The following is an 18,674-nucleotide window of genomic DNA, read 5'->3' as shown; positions in this document are numbered from 1 at the left end:
TCTTGTTAAATTCATGAGATATTTCGTATGAAGATCATGAAATCAAAATTATCGTAATTTAATAACAATGCTTTATTTCGATACAGACACGGCTAAACTAGAATTTTGAATGAAAAAATTTCATAGGCTAAAATGTGTGACATGTAAAGTAAGATTAACAGATTTAACCATAGAAGAAGTCTATATTTATGCTAATATAGGAAAAAGCTAAAGGGTATTGAAGTAAGGAACATTAAGTTTATGAATTGGTGGATACGGAATTACTTGGAATTTAGAAACTTTTTTTGCAGGCAAACTACAAGTTAGCTTTGCATAAATATGAAATTCCAGTCGGGTTTCAAGTAGACAAGACAAAAGACATGAGTTAGTCATTAGTAGGAGGTCAAGGATGTGATAAGCTTGACATAGCAAGAAGAACATATGTAGGTTCGATAAATAAGATGACTGATAACCCATTCAAATATCGAAAGAGAACAAGACAAACACAAAATAAATTGTACACACAACAAAGTAAGATTCTTCCTAACGGAAAAACGGATAAGAATCCCTATCCCATAATTTTAGTAGGCTATGACGTAAAATCCTAGATAGATAAATAATAGGAAAGTCATAACTTATTCAAGTTTGAACTGAAACAGACGAGGAAAACAGTTTCAGGAAATTTTCGTTCAGTCCAGTCTAATCCAGTGGATTTGTTAAGCAAACAAGTAATAATAACGTATTGACATATCAACGTCGACTGCGATGTCCTCGAGAACGAGACCTTGATCTTGAACGAGATTTTGACTTTCTTGAGCGGCGATGACGATCCCGGTCCCTGTGGTCTTTCCGGTCTCTCGACGAGTCTTTGCGATGTCGGTGATGATGATCTCGGTCACGGTCACCGCGATGGCGACTCCCTTCATCCTTGGAAGAATTCCTTCGTCTTTTGGTTTCTTCACGACCTCCTCGATCGCGTCCTCGACCGTGACGATCCCTGGATTTTGATCTTGACTTTGATTTAGATCCTGATTTTGAACGGTCTTTCCGAGCAACTCGCTTCGATGTGGAAACGGCATCATCATCGTCCTTTTCTTTACCCGTGATCCCTACATCTGAACCACCACCACCAATGCTCGCAGTTCTGCGAGACAATCCTCTGTGCGCATTTAATGTTTTCAGTTCAGCCTCGATAGCACTCTGCAGCTTTTTTTGATCAACTGATTTATCCTTGTTTCCATCTTCGTCACCCTCGTCGGCACTATCTTCTTCCCAATCCTTCAACCTTTTCTTGAGAAGTTCACGTCTCAAACGAAGTTCAGCCAACACATTTTCGTCTTCTTCCCCAGGTGGTCCTTCATCTTCGTCCCCGTCCCCCTCTGTCGTAACTGCTGGGATGAATGATGATGACACGTTGTGCACTTCCTTGCTGACTTTTGGTGATGGTGGGTCCAAATCAAAGCCAATATTCCCGAGCAGAGCTTTATTAATTGGCAGAATATTTGCAACTTCATCATCATCATCGTCGTCGTCATCATTATTATCCGCGACTTTGTCATCATTCTTGTCTTTTGAATTTAAATTCATGGCCGAAGTGGTATTAGCCTTGTACAAGTGTTGATAATAAACAACTCCATCTCCAGCAGCCTGGAGTTTTGAGGTCAATTCTTCCACAATTTTAGCCGACCTTTCTTCATCCTTGGTTTTTGATTTTGGTTCAGATTCCCTATCCCGAGTGGATGAGGGCATGTCTTCAGATTCTGACTCTCTGAAGCGATTGCGGAGGGATTCTGAAAAGTGTCGACGGGGTTCTACTCCTCTGTTCTCAAGTTCCCTTGGTCGGTGGTCGCGTTCTCTGCCTCCTCCTCCTCCTCCTCGATGATCTGGTTGAGTGGCACGTTCAGGTCGAGACGATGGGCGCACAACCGCTTCTGTTTCTTCGTGGCGTTTTTTCTGTTCTTCTTGTCTTCGACGAAGCTCGTCATCCTTGTCACGTTTTCGTTTTTCGCGTTCCTAATTAAATGATTGAATTCAGTATTCCAGCAATAAATAATGAAACAAATAATTAATTAGACACCTCAAATTCCTTCATGGTAATGGTTTTCCTAGTTTCTGCCTTCCAATGAGGTGGGGTTTTACTTCTGGATCGGCTTGAGAAACGTGGAAAGCACTGAAATGAGGTTACAAGAATTAGGATTACACACAACCCACAATAAGAAAGACGTGTTAAATAAAAATCCTCACAATTCTGCCCCGTCCTTTAATTTTTCTTCCCTCATTGTCAGTAGATCTGGTAGGACCACCGAATCGAGCTCCACGATCACTGCCGTTACGATCACCCCTTCCTCTATCGTCTCTATCGTCTCTCCCTCCACGGTTACGACTTCGACTTCTCGACCTTGATTTACTCGTACTCCTTCGACTCTTCCTTCTATCCTTGCTGGTGTCCTTGTCCTTCTCACCTGTCTTATCCTTGTCATCAGCTTCCTCCAGTTTCCCTCTGCTTAAAAAATGATTTGATGGATCTTTCGGTATTTCATCTGGATCAATGCTTCGTAAAGAAACTAATGGATGCTGAACCTCCCTGTTGAACATTAATTTGTAAGAGTAAACAGCAAAGTTCAATTAAGGCAGTTCATTATGTAAGATGTGTACATATTAATAATGAACATAATATTAACAATAATTATTTACTGGTTTTCGATCACGTCGGCTGTAGTACTGCTTTCCGAAGCTTTTGCTTTACGTTTCTTAGAATCAGACCCGCTTTCAGATAACTCCCCAGAAGACCTTTCTTCATCCTCGACGTCAGATTTTTCCTTTACAGGTTTTTCTTTCTTTGGTTTTTTCTCTGGAAATATGCAAATTCAAAATTTAGTTTTGACATTAGACCAAACTTTGAGCAACTTTTCAAAAGTAACTTGTACAATACTTGAATAAGAAAATTGTCAGTCATTCAGTACCTTTCTTTTTCTTCATTAAAATCAACTCTCCGCAATTAGAAACTCGAACGTCACTTAAAGGTCTAGACTTTCTATCAACTGGCAATCCTTCGACCTGTTTTATAATCTGCTGACCACTAACAACTCTTCCAAAGACAACGTGAATACTGCAAAAACAATGCATGATTAAGAAACACAACCCAAAAATACTCATAAATATGCAGCAGAGCACAGTTAATATAATTTTTGTGGTGTTTACTTACCCATTCAGGTGAGAAGCAGGCTGGGTGAGTCTAGTTTATAAGAAGAGACAAAATACATCGGGTTAACATCGTATCTCAACATCATCATAAATCACCCACCAACACTTGCAAATAAAAGAACAAGAACGAAGTACAATTAGTTACCAATCTCAAGACCCTCATCATTGTCATCAAATCTCCTTCAAGACAAGCCCCGGTATTAATTTTATCATTTGTGGCATAATTAGTTAATTATAATGGATTTTTAAAAGAGAACATGGGTACGACAGAAATCGAATTCTTTAACGAACGCTGACGCCCCTTCCCCCAATCACGGGTTATATGTTTATATTTTTATTTTTATTTAATTTTAACCACAAAATCAACTTACATGAAGAACTGTGATCCATTAGTGTTGGGGCCACGATTCGCCATCGACAGGAGAAATGGTTCATCATGCTTCAGTGCCAAATCTTCATCTACAAGTTAAACCACCCACAAACAAAACAATAATAAGATCGATATGCTCACTTATTTGACTTATTTATTAATACGCAATTAATGTATAACCTTCAAATGTTCCACCGTAGATTGATTCTCCTCCGGTGCCATTAAAATTGGTAAAATCTCCACCTTGGATCCTGTGAAAAATTATGTGTCAAAATTTATAACTAATAAGCACGAAATATAGCGAATGTATTTCTTCGTCAAAGTCTAAAACGTACATAAACTCCTTGATGACCCTATGAAATACGGTTCCCTTGTAGTGGAGTGGCTTTCCCGTGGACTTTCCCACACCACCCTCTCCTGTGCACAGTTGGCGAAAATTGTCGACAGTCTTGGGACATTTATTAGCAAACAGCTCAAAAACTACCCGACCAGCACTAACGCCGCCGATCTCGACATCTATATAAAAAGTAACGCAATTAGTATCCAGAAAAGAAAAGTTATTTATTATATAAATAATGAAATGACGTGACTTAAGTTATTTATTATATAAATAATGAAATGACGTGACTTAAGTTATTTATTATATAAATAATGAAATGACGTGACTTAAGTTATTTATTATATAAATAATGAAATGACGTGACTTTTCTTATTTACTTACCAAAAAAACACCTTGGGTTGATTACCACGTCTATCTCGTCTTCCTCACCGCCCATCTCCTTCTCGTTACTAACTGTCATTTAAATTGACAGCAATTGACAATAATTTTTGGTAATTTATAAAGTATTCAAAATTTTAAATTTAATCAGAATTTCGAAACCGGCCCGCAGTGTTGTGTTACAATCTGCATTTCCTCCAACGCCACACACGATTTGGTTTCCCCTGTCATTCAAGCCCTTTTCCCATCTCAAAAGTCTCAATTTGCCTCAAAAAGTCTCAATCTGCATCCAACCAAGGGTGACGACTTTCACTGCTTTCTTTTCTTTCACACTCTGTTATGAGTACGTTGATAGAAATGCATAATAGAGAAATAAATAGTATGAAATATGTAATCAAGTATGCCACCAAATTTGTTTAATACAATACAATTACTGCCGTTTTATTATATTTCCTATATTTTTATCGTATCGTCAATATTGATTCAGCATAGCGCAACTATGCGATAATAATTTTAAGAGTATTGAGAAACTGATAAGCAATCGTAGTAAGTAGTATAATAATTAAATCAAGAACACTGAAGAAATTTAAGAAAAACGGAATCCGAGACCGAAAGGATTCATGAAAACTGATCTAAATAAGCAATTAAAAAGTTGTAGCAAGATGATACGTATTAATTCTAGTTGTATGAAGTTTCGTTTGATGTATAAACTAAAGAAGATAATATTGGAATAATAATTAATCCTATTTATAAGTTTGTTGACACAAATTCAAATAATTATTAATTTGTTTCAGTAATACTGCGGGATAGAGCATGTATACAATACATTGTAATATTGAAAAGTTTAAATTTCCTTCAAGTTAGCCAAGCAAACTTTCAAAGAGAATAATGGAAACATATATGTAGCTGCTTGGCCTTTGTCAAAAGTGGAAAAAATTAAATTAAATCATAGCTCGGTCATTAAGGTCCGTTCGCTAACATGTGCGCATTAACGTCGGTACTAATCAAGTTGCACGTGCAAGCATGGGAAGTAGGAATTATTAGTATCGAAGAGAGGAGAACAATTTGAAAAAAATAATTGTAACATGATTGCATCTTGAACTTGAGAATTTTCATTTCAGATCCATTTCGTCATATATTCTATTATTATTAGTAATTAAAACTTGGAGATTTTACGTGCATGAAATTAAATAGTTAAATTTTGACTACATTTTCCACCATGTACCTAATTATTTTATACACTGCTTCCCCGTAAATATAATGACCAGCACGTGACCTTATTTTATTATATCTGATTAATATGTTCCCGATCCTAATTCCATGCAGCAGAGCAGTCGTTATTTGTCGCTTTCTTTTCGTCATTAGGGGTCCAAATAGAACGGAATGGGTCACTGGAAGAGGATTTCGAACGAGTTCCCAAACCGAAGTAGTTGCCACCACTACTGTTGAAACTATTATTAAGATTACTAACGTAGGGAAGGGCCATGGGGCTCAAGCTGGCAGTGGAATTTGATGGACTTATCCCACCCCCAACGCCTCCCGAACTACAGAAACTACTGTTGCCATCTCCAAACTCAAAGCTCGGTGTGGAAACAGACGACGTGAAATTGTTATTTCCTCCTCCTTCTCCTCCCCCCAAAGAAGCCAGTCCAGATCGAAATATGCTGGTGAGGGCGACATTGCGACGACTTGGAAGGGCAGATGGTGAGCAACCTGAATTGTAGGTGGTTGCCTCTCCAAATTCGGCTCCATCGAAAGTATAAAATTTGAAATTGTCCGAGATGGACAAGCTGTCGGTGAATGATGATGAGGTAGTGTGTGGCTGAGATAGGGCTGGAGCAGTCTGCATTAGGCGATATAAACGATACGACTGGGTTTGTGGATCATTGTCGCCCAAAAGTATGGTCCCAATTGTGCTAAACAACAGAAATGTTGAAATATATATTTCTGCTACTAGTTGTTGTATCAATATTTTGTATTTATTAATGGCACATACCGAAGACTGGTATAGTCCAATGGTAGAAATCCAATAAGTCTTCTTTCTTCAGGTAAAATGAAATTACAGGTAGTAACGACATCTTCAAGGTCAATATCATGAGTTGTTGCATTAATTAAATTCAAGACTTTGACTAGATTCGACATGTGCGTTTTTTCTCGAAAGAATCTGACTTGTTTCACAGCCTTATCATTCCGGTAGAGACGGACCAGCCAGTCTATCACAAACTTCACTATAATGTAATTAGAAGAAAGAATAACTTAGACTTGAAAAAAAAATATTTACAATGAGTACAAAATAGATAGATATGGATACCATGAACTGTTGAAGCGATTCGTCTATCAGGCGTATTTTTATTATGAGCGAAATAATGATCTCCAAAAATTCCGACAGCTGTGATAGAACAAAAACCCATTTTAAATAAATAAATTAGCAAACCAATTCGAACTACTTTGATAAGAATTCATTGGGAATCATCAACGAGCTCATGAAGTAGTATTTTTGGCTGATGTACATATATGCAGATTGCTTAGCTTCCAATAATTGTTTAAAAGTCACTTACATGCGATTAAAATGGCGTTGAAAATTGCAGCAATAATTTCCAGAATGGCCTCTTCATTTCGCGAGCATTCTCCTTCTTCACTGTATAAAAGTCGCCATTGGGTCCACATTGCGATGCAAAGCATTTGGAACAGAATGCTCGGCTTGATTTGTTGATTGGCCACTAATGGGCTCAACATTGGCACCAAATTGCTTGTGAAACTGGAGGGTAACATATCTTTGCGAAGAACAGAAGAGATCATGAGCAAAAACTGACGAACAAATTCTTGATACTTGTTTGTACCAACGGGCATGCTAAATATGCACATAAACATATTATTCATCAGTAGTCATTATAATTAAAAGTAGCAATATGAAATGAAATTCTGTAAATTTATGTACTTACGCCAGTATCTTGGCCGTTATTGCATCGAAGGCGTGATAAGACTGCAAATGAGGATTGGAAACTGATAACGCTCGTGCATGGTAGAAGAAAGAAGACACAAAATTGTTCATGATAGTGTACTCGTCATTTGCTGGAATGAGCAATTGGGTCACACCCATCTGATGGAAGGAAAAGCCATTCGATGGACAAACTGAAGCAGATTTTTCGTACCTTGTAATAGATGCATTATCATTAATAATTACGTAATTATGCATGCAGACTGACCACATATTTGACAAAAAATGTCTAATAAACTTGACACTTACATTTTGCATGCTTCTGGAAAGCTGCCTTGATATCGCAGTAGATCACCGACATGAAGTAGACAATTTTGAATAATAAAGTACACAGAAGCCTTGGATGGACTCACCTTACAAACGGGAATATCAACTTATTGGACTGAAGGATATTTGCATTTTAACATTTATTCACTTACTAGTGGACTTTGCGATGTCTTTGTGCAGTAGAGTTTGTTGGTTGATGTTGTGTTCCTGAAAATTAATTAATTTATCAGATCAGATTCAGATCTCTCAGATTCATGGGTAAAGAATACTACAAGTATTATAATCGTCATTCTCGCCATACGTGATGAAGGAAATATCGAAATGAACCCCAATATCTTGAATCAGTCCCAAATAAAACCCGACCCCGGACTCAATCATAAAGTGGAACAAAGCCTTATCAGTGCGTCCAAATCGCGTCAATGGGGCCTTGAAACAATCTCCCCACAATCCCAATTCCAACTGACGGGACACTGCATCATCCAAATTGGCCAACAGTAACTTCTTGTACAAGGGCTACATAGCAGTAACAATCGATTAATAATTAAGAATACACAAGTTTATATATATTAATATTTTGAATTAGTCAAATAATATGACATATTTACCTGAAGTTGTGAGCCTATCGTCATAATTGCTTCATTCGTCAATGGTATCTTTGGCACATTCAGCTTTTGTCGCAATTCGTCTAATTGTCTGTGTAACAAAATCATAATATAGCCAGGCAGTTAGCAAAACTACTTTAAAAGTAATTAAACTTAAAACAACGCCCTCACAATAATTAAATTCGCGACTTACGCATGGACTTGGACCAAGTGTGAAATCGCTGTTAAAGATGCCATCTTTGAATGTTTTTCAACTGAAAAAGGATCAAATGGTCACGTTGTGGCGACCGATTTTTCAGCAAGGCAAGATTTCTTTCTACTAATTCTAAATACAAAATAGGGCTACACACTAGTATACAGACAGAGAGATAAAAAAGTGAAGGTTTGATCACTACCACCAGCCAGCAAACACTGCCACTACGTTACGTATGTACAAATGCACTGCTACTGAAGCCATCTCCACGCTATTTAAATCTGATGCAGATTAACAAATTGCAAACTAGCCCAAAATTGTACAATTCAAATTCTAGAAAAATGTCATCATGTGTAGCTTGTTTTGCAAGCAGAGTTTCGAGACAAATTTAAATAGCATCTCCGGTTCCCCATCTTTGTTACATTTCCATAATTTACATATGATTAATTTTTGTAAGCTCATGAAATAGGTTATGCCAGGTTAAATCCGATTATGTGTAGTTGTTAGTTTTAGTAAATTTTGGTAATATATGGTATTGTTTAGTCATTAGTATAAAGCATAACATGGGTAATGAAAGAACGGTAAATAAAATTTACATGTACATGTACTTCAACGATATTTACTTTCGATTTTATTTCTAATATTAATAAAATCACACGAGTATAAATTACAATCGCAAGTTTATGCATTTGCGGTAAAATAGTTATTTATAACAAAATAATGCTACAATAGAATCAGTACAGCAGTAGTACAACGTTGTGAAGGTAAATAAATAAAGGGAGAATGTAAAAAGATCATGATTATCAAAAGTCCGAATCGCAATATAATTTTAAAAAAAGAAGTGAATTATCTATCAATTATTCGGATGATATAAATAGACAGATTTCTACCATCTCTGAATTTTGAGATCGTAACACATTATAGAAAACGAAGAACGTTCGTTTCAAAACTGAGTCAAACAGGAATAGTGATAGAAAATAATGAACACACGAAAGTTATAATTATAGCAACACAAGTTATGGCTCATATTTTGATAATTCGAGGGAGGGAGGACAGTCGTCACATTCCCCAATTGCAGGGGTTTGATTAGTTTCTGGCTCAAGTATGGGTATGGGTGGAGACCCCAACGAGCTAGTTTGACACACAGCTTCGAGGGGAGAGACAACTGGTTCCATATTATTAGCTGGGCTGGTATCATAATTTTGTAATTGTTGAGGAGTCGGGGATGAGGGTGGATTAACAGCAGTTAAAGTTTCTTCTTTTTCTTCAAACAGAAATGAAAGTTCTGATTCAATAGGGTCAGCAGAGATGTTGGGAGTTGCGTTGGATTCGATTGGAGGGGAGACGCTTCTAGTACTTTGTGGGGATTGGCGATTATCCTGGAATGGGCTTGATACCTCATGAGCTGGAGCTTGTCTAATAATTTCTTCTGGCTTATCCTCGCCTGATGTTTGTGACAATTGCGTCCGATTTTCCATTCTATTAGCTGAAGGGGTGGGGTCCGGTTTTCTCATCTCCACGTGTTTCTCACTATTTGAGGCCACAAGATTGTCACCTTCTTGTTGATTTGTTGATAACCCTTCTGTAAATTGAAATAGTTGCGAATTTAAATTAATACAGTATCTCGAATAGTGATAATATTGAACCCAAAATACCTCTCCGATTAATTTCTGCATTTTCATAGAACTCATTATTATGCAATTGTGGCAAGTAGTTGTTTAAAACGTTGGTGTATTGCTTTCCACTCTCCAGTTCCCCTTCAGACTGATGCGGAGAGTTGTTTGACGAGGAAGAAAATGTTGAGATTTCACTGACATCCGTTTCCGAAGTTTGACGACTACTTGGTTTAGCAGAGGAGGGATAAGATGACATTCTTGTTTCGACATTCGCATCTGAGGAATTCTTGTCTCTAAATTCACAAAATAACTCATCTTCAATGGAAGCAAAGTTTTTTCGAGTTTCGACTTGTTGAGCTGTCATCAAGGAAATTATTTCAGTGGAATCTATTCCACAAACAATCGGACCTCCAATTTCAACAGATTGTTGTTGTTGCTGAGAACCAGTTATAAGTATTTCTCTAACGCCATCATTATCATCATCATCATCATTGTCTGGAACGATTCTGTAGTCACAAGAAGGAATTTCTTGAAATGAGAAAGACTGATGATCAGAAAAGATAGCTTCTTGGTTTCTGGTGAGGATGGATGGATGGATGGATTCAATTCCCATTCCATTCTGGTGAATTATTTGTGGTTGTACTTCAGCTTCATCGTCCGAGTCGCTAAGATTAATAACTTCAAGTAAAGGATCCTCGCGACGAGCTTGAGGTACCTTCTTCACTGTACAGTTTTTAGCTAGGTATGTTGTTTTGCTACGTATCCCATCACATGTTAGAGGCTTCGTTTGTGTCGGTAAATTATTTCCATTTGTCGTCGTCGTCGTCGTCGTCTTGGCTTTTTTCGTGGGCCTGCGTTTATTAACGACTGGGGGTGTAAACTCTTCAGCCTCTTCAACTGGACCTTGGAAAATGTTCATGTTATGCGTCAAAACGGGATGAGTTGGCGTAGAAAATACTCTTGGCGGTGGTTGGTTGGTTTTGTTGGTATTATTGGCGATGATAAGGGGAGTGTGATGACTTGTTCTTATATTTATAACTGGAAGGGGAAAATTCAAAGTTCTTAACTCAGACGAAGATGGCATTCTTAATGAACACACCGTGTTAGGGTTGGAAATTATATTAATGAAATTAAGGTCTTGTGGCGGTGGCGTACACTCGACAGGCTTGGTTTGAGAGGAAAGCACAGGTTCAAAAACGTTTCGTTGTGCCTTATTATTCATCTTGGACAGATCCATTTCATCCGGGACGTAATCAGGATCGCTATCTTTATCTTCGTCGGAACTTTCGTCCTCAAAATCATCAAAGTCATCGTCATCTGGACTCTTCCTCCCTTCATCGGCAGGAAGAATGTTCGCACTTTCACCCAAATCCTTCCCCGACATGGAATGTGAGGACGAAGAACTTGATGAAATGCGGCGGCGTCGTTGTGGTCGCTTGGTCCTCTTCCTGGCTACATTTTGTACTTTTCCGTTTGCTTCCTTTCGGATTTTACTATCCAGTACAGTGGCGGGGGAAATTGTAGGTTCTCTTGTCGTTGTCACTACAGCAGCAACCGCTGCCGCAATTGATGCTGAAACTGGGAGCAAGTTCTCTTTTTCTTTGTCCACACGGCGCTTCTTGCAAGTGTTGATAGTCGTGGAGGAGGAAGAATCCCCATTCTGTTGTTGTTGGACAGTCACTTCCTCAGGTTTTCGCTTATTGCTGGATGAGACGATAACCCCATTTATCGTCGGATCCTTGTCAATCGGATGAGCACCATTCAGCTCTGCAATTCTTGTTGGAATCCCACTCTTAAAAACTATTTTGGGCATACTGTGAATTCTTCTGGATCTTTTAACTTCTGTTGTGGCAGTGGAGGAACTTTCCATTATACTTTCCATTACTTTGATTTCTGGCGAGGGCAATGAAGGGGACAAAGAATAATTTGAGGAGGAGCTAGTACTAGGGTGCTTATCTATATATGCCTGCACTTCCTGACGATTCAAATATATTCGGCACTTGAGATTATTCTTGAAGACAATCTTCTGAGGTGTTGGGTCACCTATCACGGAATGGTAGATGACCTTGGTCTGAGATAGGTCCTCTTCTTGCCCCACCGTCTTCTTTTCAAGAGTGTCAACGAGGATCACATCACTACCCTTTTCATTTTTATCCTCTAAAGATATATTAATTTCCTTTTTCTTTTCAACTACGACTTCCTCATCAGACCACGGGGGAAGAGTCGCAATTATTTTATCCAATGCCGGGTCGTCTCCAGTGTCATCGACTATCTTAATTTCTCCGGTGCTATCATCGAGAATTTCTTTTTTCGGTCTTGTTGAAGGAATTGCTACACAATAAAGATTAGTTTGGCTGTGTACGACAATTTTATTGAGTCAAATTAACAAAAAAACGTACCAAGTGGTTTTCCAGAAATACTTTCAGCCGATTGTCGGAAGATGGGATTATAAAGCATTTGCAAATTAACTGTTGTTCTGGGTTTTTCCTTTGGCTTTTCCATTGGTGGTGGAATTTCGGGACCAGAAGTAGGGGCAAGGGTAGCAACAGAAGTTGCTGGGACAGGGGCATCGGTAGCAGCAGGAGTTGCTGGGACAGGGGCAATTTTGATGGCATTGTCTAAAAGCGAAACATCAGACGACTGTGTTGAGGAAGACTCTTGTTGGGAGGTTTGGTCATGTGATGGAGACGGGCTCCTTTTGTCTACGTCCAACGACATCTTTGGTCCAGGTTTCCTCAGTGGGGAATTTACTAAAAGTTTATTGCATTGAATTAAATTACCATAAAGTTATCCCAGACTTATGCGTGTGTATATTGCAAGTCGGTTGTGCTCACCTTTAAATCTATCCACAATAGCGACCAGCTTTTCGAATGAAATACCAGCCAATATCGCTGCTCGTTGCAAAGTAATCTTGCCTTTTCCAAACATTTTAAGTGCAGGCAAAAAGTCTTCGTCGCTCTCCTCCAAACTTCTAGCGTTACGGGCTAGCGAAGCTTCTTCAAATACATAAAAACATTGCAAAATTTTAATTTGCCCTTTCATAACCAATCTCATGACAAACCATGAACTACATATACCTAACAGTTTATCATCAGGATTGCCGTTCGCTAGTAAGTTCCTGTCATTGTAGGGTCCTTGTTTGATGTTCTTACAGTAGAATTGAACTGTAGGAGCAGGAACACCTGTTTTCAACTGTGCACTCTTACAGCTAAAGTTTCTGAAAATAACTAGTCGAATAGCTTCGTGTAAGTCAGCTTCAGAGTATGCCTTCCTTCTCTTGTCTGACGGGACATCCGAGGAGAAAGAGTTTCCTTTAAACGGGCAACAAAGTTTCAATTAATATTTTTTTATATTAAGCAGCCCTTCATTGAGACAAGGGACTAGAGACAGCATAGTGTGCATGTATAACAGTGATTTAATCTATCCCCAATATAATGTATATACGCTTTCATTAGTTTTGTACCTCAGGATATTGATTTGAAAGCTTTGGCATGGATGTACTACGTATTTTTTATCGATACACTAATCAAAATACAATTCAAACCTTCCGCGTCCACATTCATGGCCTCCAATAAATGCGGAGGGATGATGAGTTGACCCTTTTCTCGAATTTTCATGACATGGAGTCTCTTGCACAGAGCACTTCTGCCAATTCCGTTCATTTCTGCAGCATCCTTCATTGTTTTACCCCTTAACATGGCAATGATGGCCCTGTAAATGACACGATCAGGGTAATAGTTGTAGCGTCTTTTGTTGCTGGCGACGTGAGCGGAAGTCGAATACGAAGACGACGACGAAGAATCTTCAGAATCTGTGTATATATTCGCAAAAATATGCACCTGATGTTTCGTCCTTCATATTATTTAATCAAGCATAATTTCTTCTCACCAGACTCATCCAGATATTTTTGTTCCTTCCGACTGGCATTACTAGATGCTAAAAAATTGACCATTATCATTTAAAAAGGTTATCAAGAACATTTATAATAATTACAAACGAGAGAACAGAACCTGAAAATAAAACAGACACTAAAGAACAATACAATAGAATTTATCATTCACGTCAAAGCTTTCAAATCAAAATCGTGACAAAATGAGGAGAAAATAATTCGCAATAAAAAATTAAAATGATGATTTTGCTAGAAACAAAGAAACATGCATGTGTGCATACATATTGTCATAATTAAACAAATCTAATAGTACTAATACTACTAATTAGTAATTCCAGCAAACAAGTATTTCATACCTCTCCTTTTCGAACCTCTTTGAGAAGGAGGGTGGGTGGACGGGGTCGTTCTCGAGTCTACACTACTTCTCCTCCCTGATGATGCAAGGACAGATGACGGAGTCGAAAGTTCGGGTTGAGTCTTGTCTGTCGTGAGTCATAACGAAAACGCATAAATGTATTGCCGTTAACAAATTATTAAATAATTATTACATATTATTAAATTATCAAATGCATCATAGATTTGAGACTTGAAGCTTAACCTTACATTTCTTGTTAACTGGAGGGCATCTAAACGCAGGTGCTGATCGACGCGAAAGCCTTTCCTCTGCTCGATACTTGTCAAATGCAATTTGTTCTTCGGTGAGGTTCTCCCCAGTAACGTTGCACGCTGACAGGAACTCAGGCCATCTGGAAATTTCTGTTAAGAAAGAGAATATTTCAAATCTGGCTACATACATATACGAGAGAAAGTACATTCATACAAGTTGTTAATTATTACCAGACTCAGTTCTCATATCCTTCTTGGCGTTGTCCAAAACTTCTTTCCATTTGTACGTCTCCAGTTCCAAATTAGTCTTCATTCTCTCCGTAGCGTCCTTCAACATGGCTTGATGTTTTATCGTCCTAGACGGACCACGGGATGGCTCAATGCGCTTGCTGTTCAACCCCATTTCCATAATTAAGCCAAATTGGAATTCTGAAACAACATCGTCCTTGAACACCATTTTTCTAAATTTGTCTCGCATCTGAGCAGTAGTGGGGCTTCGATTAGTACGCCTCACATCGTGGTCTCCGGACTGGCCGTTTTCGCGCAATTGTTCAGATTTTAGGCTGAGATACCGGGCTGTAAGATTGATCAGCTCGACTGGAATCTCGTCAGAATTTAACCTGACTGTAGAACTCATCAGATTGAGATTGGAGTACATGTCTACATTCCTCTTCTCTTCAACCGCCATCCAATCAGATTCCTCAACTTCTGGGAGAAGCAAGTCAACCTGAGTCCTGACAGAAATTTGTCTCGCGTCTTCCTGAATGAAGCCACGAGCCAGTTTGGACGCCAGGGCATCTTCATCCTGATTCTGCCATCCCGTTGAAGAGTGGAAAGGAGTCTTCCTCGGAATGTACCGGGTTGGTACTTTCCTCACTGGTTGTGACTCTCCCTTTGTGAAAGAGGAAGGGATGGAATTGCTTGACGGTTTAGGATCAGGAATCCAATTGTATGATCCAGGCATTGGACGTGCCGGGTGACAGAACCGCTCCTCATAGGTTTTCATAATGTTCTTCTGCTGATGACGATTGCGCTGATTCTTGATATCGCACACATTTTTGTTGACGTACTGTTTGATAGTAGCCAACATTTTAGCCAAATCAGCGTTTGTTCCTTCATTTCTTGAATGACTCAAAGACTTGCGTGAGGTTTGTTTTGATGATGATGTTGAAGGACGAGTAAGATGATTAATCGAGGAGTTTTTCATAGCGATTCTTAAATCTGTCTTGAACCCGGGCGGGTGATGATTTCCTTTCCACGATAACTGACCAACTTTCCGATTAATATTGGCAGCATTTTGGATTCGTCTCTTCACAAAATTATTACCTCTAATTTTGCCGTTGTTATTTTTTCTATTAGCAATTCGTTTGGGACACTTGTTGGGGTCGTAGAAACCCCTCTCGAATCCATCGTGATCATCATATTTAACGGGCAGGTGGGCATACTTTTGATAATTGGGATTCACAAACTCTAGTTCTTTCTCTTTCACGAGAAAGTCACTTCCAGCTTTTAAGAGTTGCGTGCAAAGTCTTTTGACTTCGGGCCCTTTTGTAAAGCTACGCAACGCACCCCATCGTGATGTCTGCGAGACGGAGTTTAAATCATCAACCAGAGTTTCGGGAAGTTGGAGGTCTTCTTCTTCTTCTGGAGACGGGTTCTCGAGTTGTGACTTATTTTCCGACTTTCCCGTCTTTGCTGGTCCTTCTGTTGAAAATGATGAAATTGGTGACGGAGGTGTTGAAATTGCATCACTATCATCTGGATTAGAACTGCACGGAGCAGCGTTTGGCGGTGCAGTTCCTATTTGACTAGTAGAAGTAGTAGATGATTCATCATCACTTGGGAACAACTCGTTGAACAGTTTTTCCGTTGGATTGAGAGAAAATGCCGTCAACTTTAATTGTCTGGACATATTTTTAAAGTCTTGAAAGTAGTTGGAAAGGGAGACGAATCGATGAGATAATTTGAAATATTCTTCCTGTAATTTTACAGGGTCTTGAGGAGTGTCTGCACGAAGATTTTCAATCACGTTCATATCTTTGAGTATGGCCTTCAGAAAAGTGTTCACATAATGGCGTCGAGTGTCCTTATTTGCATGATCAAACTATAATTCAATTCATCCCAATTGCATTTTTTAAAACTTGCAAAAGTTGTGAAATAAAATGAAAAATGAAAGAAATCAGTTCAATACCTTCTCTAAAATCACTTCGCTCAGAGCGTAAATATTGTCAGATGTCTTCATCTTCTCGAGAGAGAGATCATCCAGCATTTCTTCCAACCGTTGAACTGGATCCGGATTATTACCAATGCAAATATCCAACCGTAGTGTGACTAACGATTTAATATGTCCCACTTCACAGACACGATCTAGGATGGGGGGTAGGACGAGCGAAATGAGTGGGGGGAGGATATCCTTTGTATTTTCTTGCCAAAGTTTTGGCAGCAATCGTCCTTTTGACCCAGTCGTTGATTTTTGTTTCAGCATGCTTATCACTTCAGAAATGATGGACGGGCTGAGATCAGTCAGTATCTGCACAGGACAAAGAAGTACATATTTACTGATATTATTACATAAATAATATCTATTATTCATGAACTACATGTACAAAATTAATACTTACATTCGTTGCGAATGCGGCTTCCACTTTACTCCAAAGGAGTGCGTAGATTTCCAAGTACTCCAGATAGTTATGGAATGTGAATCGGTAAGGATCGAAATCACTGTTTTCTTCACTGTCGTTTCCCAAAATAAATCTCGTCCTGCCCTTGTAAAGAAGTATGTGCAGAATTTTCGACATAAAAATTGCCGAAGCATCCTTAAGCTTCTTTCCGCGGGCCAAAACTTCCAATCTTGCCTCGAGAAAGATAACGCCTTCATTCTCCCAAAGCGAATCAATTACTGTGTATGTAAAAAACGATGATTGTAAAAAATCTTGTCAATTAAAAGATTCATTTAATTTTTCTAATGAGCAATTTATTAGAGCTCACCTTGGACTGACAACTCTTTTGTGGCAGCATCCTTGAAGGCCGCGTACTCCCAAGGGTCACCACAGATCGAGTTTAGGGCAGAACAAACTTTCTTTAAGTTTGAGTCAATCACGAATTTCTCCACCCCTTGAATGGCGTCAGTGAGTATTGTCTTTGTCGAATTCTCAATTTTGTTCTTATATTTTGCATCCAGCACCGTATACGCAGTGTATCTACAAATAAAATGTAAATTATTTAATGTTTAACTCGTAACAAACTCTAGTTGAATAAATGCGTAACTTTACTTACAATAGCAATTGACGCAAAACATCTTTAACTTCGACTATGGTGTTCTGTTCCAGGCTCGTTTTAACGCTTTGCCAAGCACTAGCAAGATTTTTCACCAACTCAAGATTAACATTCAACTGCTTTTCGCTTTCCAGATGTTCAAGTCCAGGAAGATCCAAGGGTTGCTGTGATTTAATATGATATATTTAATATAGACTTGCATAAACCTGAGGAGTCTAAAATACTATCATCACATACCATACAACCATCATCACGCTTTTCTAATGTGAGATCGCCCATCTTATTGATTGCTTCCTTTGTCTTTAGTAATAATCTTTGTAACAGACTCTCACTTGCCAACTACTGAAAGTCAGTTGGCAAGAAATAATCAGCCATCAGTCTCATCAGCACTCTCCTTGTAGTAAAAAAAATTACTTTATCCTCAGTCGACTGCAATCATACAAACAAATAAATGCAATTTGATTAATAAATATTTGTAATATTCTTATCTCACTTATTAAGTTTAGTTTCATCACGAATGAAATGAAACAATCAACATATTAAAGCAATTATAACTTCTTGCTAAATAATATCTGTTTCTCATACGAAATGATCAATATAGGGCAATATTTGTCAAATTTATTTACCAAAACAAATTTATTTAATCAAGCAAACAACCATAAAGACTCTTACCCTCGTTACAATAAGCCACCGCCTCGTTATGGTTTATTGTATTTTCTTGATTAATTTGCTACTCCATACTGTTAAGAGTTTACTAAGTTGAGGAATATAATATATATTTGTTAAAACACTTGAACAATTAAATATTAAATTTTTAAAATTGTTCATTCATTGTTTTTATTCTCTCGTCACTCGTGAGAAGCTCGTTCAACTCGACATTTGCATCTCCCAGATCAAGCACCGTGCGGTTGGGGAATCCTGAGCCCAGAAACTTGGGAAATTTTCTCACAACTTTC

At 38.4% G+C, this 18,674-nt stretch overlaps 3 protein-coding genes across 5 annotated transcripts; all 3 read right to left on the bottom strand.

Moving 5' to 3' along the window:
• Nucleotides 1-54: 54 nt before the first annotated feature.
• Nucleotides 55-4,502, bottom strand: LOC110858380 (peptidyl-prolyl cis-trans isomerase G). Its single transcript, XM_022107145.2, has 10 exons — nt 4,275-4,502; nt 3,889-4,069; nt 3,734-3,804; nt 3,555-3,642; nt 3,185-3,214; nt 2,943-3,088; nt 2,674-2,830; nt 2,224-2,563; nt 2,057-2,149; nt 55-1,992 (listed from the first exon to the last, which is right to left on the bottom strand). The coding sequence occupies exons 1-10, from the start codon at nt 4,351-4,353 to the stop codon at nt 730-732; spliced, it is 2,448 nt and encodes an 815-aa protein (XP_021962837.1). The 5' UTR covers nt 4,354-4,502; the 3' UTR covers nt 55-729.
• A 180-nt stretch (nt 4,503-4,682) lies between these two features.
• LOC110858504 (protein SMG7) lies at nt 4,683-8,569 on the bottom strand. Its single transcript, XM_022107314.2, has 10 exons — nt 8,332-8,569; nt 8,142-8,229; nt 7,838-8,049; nt 7,689-7,743; nt 7,519-7,622; nt 7,214-7,423; nt 6,830-7,122; nt 6,583-6,660; nt 6,268-6,499; nt 4,683-6,187 (listed from the first exon to the last, which is right to left on the bottom strand). The coding sequence occupies exons 1-10, from the start codon at nt 8,373-8,375 to the stop codon at nt 5,584-5,586; spliced, it is 1,920 nt and encodes a 639-aa protein (XP_021963006.1). The 5' UTR covers nt 8,376-8,569; the 3' UTR covers nt 4,683-5,583.
• Nucleotides 8,570-8,930: 361 nt separating this feature from the next.
• LOC110858346 lies at nt 8,931-18,589 on the bottom strand. 3 transcript variants are annotated; one of them, XM_035858705.1, is made up of 16 exons: nt 18,391-18,589; nt 17,956-18,147; nt 17,719-17,882; nt 17,431-17,642; nt 17,064-17,341; nt 16,634-16,972; nt 14,674-16,546; nt 14,440-14,592; nt 14,193-14,318; nt 13,836-13,883; nt 13,492-13,758; nt 13,025-13,258; nt 12,782-12,943; nt 12,347-12,697; nt 9,987-12,278; nt 8,931-9,913 (listed from the first exon to the last, which is right to left on the bottom strand). In XM_035858705.1, exons 2-16 carry the CDS (start codon nt 17,995-17,997, stop codon nt 9,348-9,350), a joined length of 7,107 nt encoding a protein of 2,368 aa, XP_035714598.1. In that variant the 5' UTR covers nt 17,998-18,147; nt 18,391-18,589; the 3' UTR covers nt 8,931-9,347. The 3 variants fall into 3 exon arrangements, with proteins under 3 accessions (XP_035714598.1, XP_035714599.1, XP_021962775.1); XM_035858706.1 differs by having other exon boundaries at nt 12,782-12,940; XM_022107083.2 differs by lacking the exons at nt 13,492-13,758; nt 13,836-13,883.
• Between the last annotated feature and the right edge of the window lie 85 nt (nt 18,590-18,674).

This window comes from Folsomia candida, unplaced genomic scaffold (genome assembly GCF_002217175.1).
Source record: "Folsomia candida strain VU population unplaced genomic scaffold, ASM221717v1 Fcan01_Sc021, whole genome shotgun sequence".
In the NCBI taxonomy this organism is placed as follows: domain Eukaryota; kingdom Metazoa; phylum Arthropoda; class Collembola; order Entomobryomorpha; family Isotomidae; genus Folsomia; species Folsomia candida.
The sequence above is the reverse complement of the archived record's forward strand: the minus strand, read 5'-3'. Positions and strand labels throughout refer to the sequence as shown.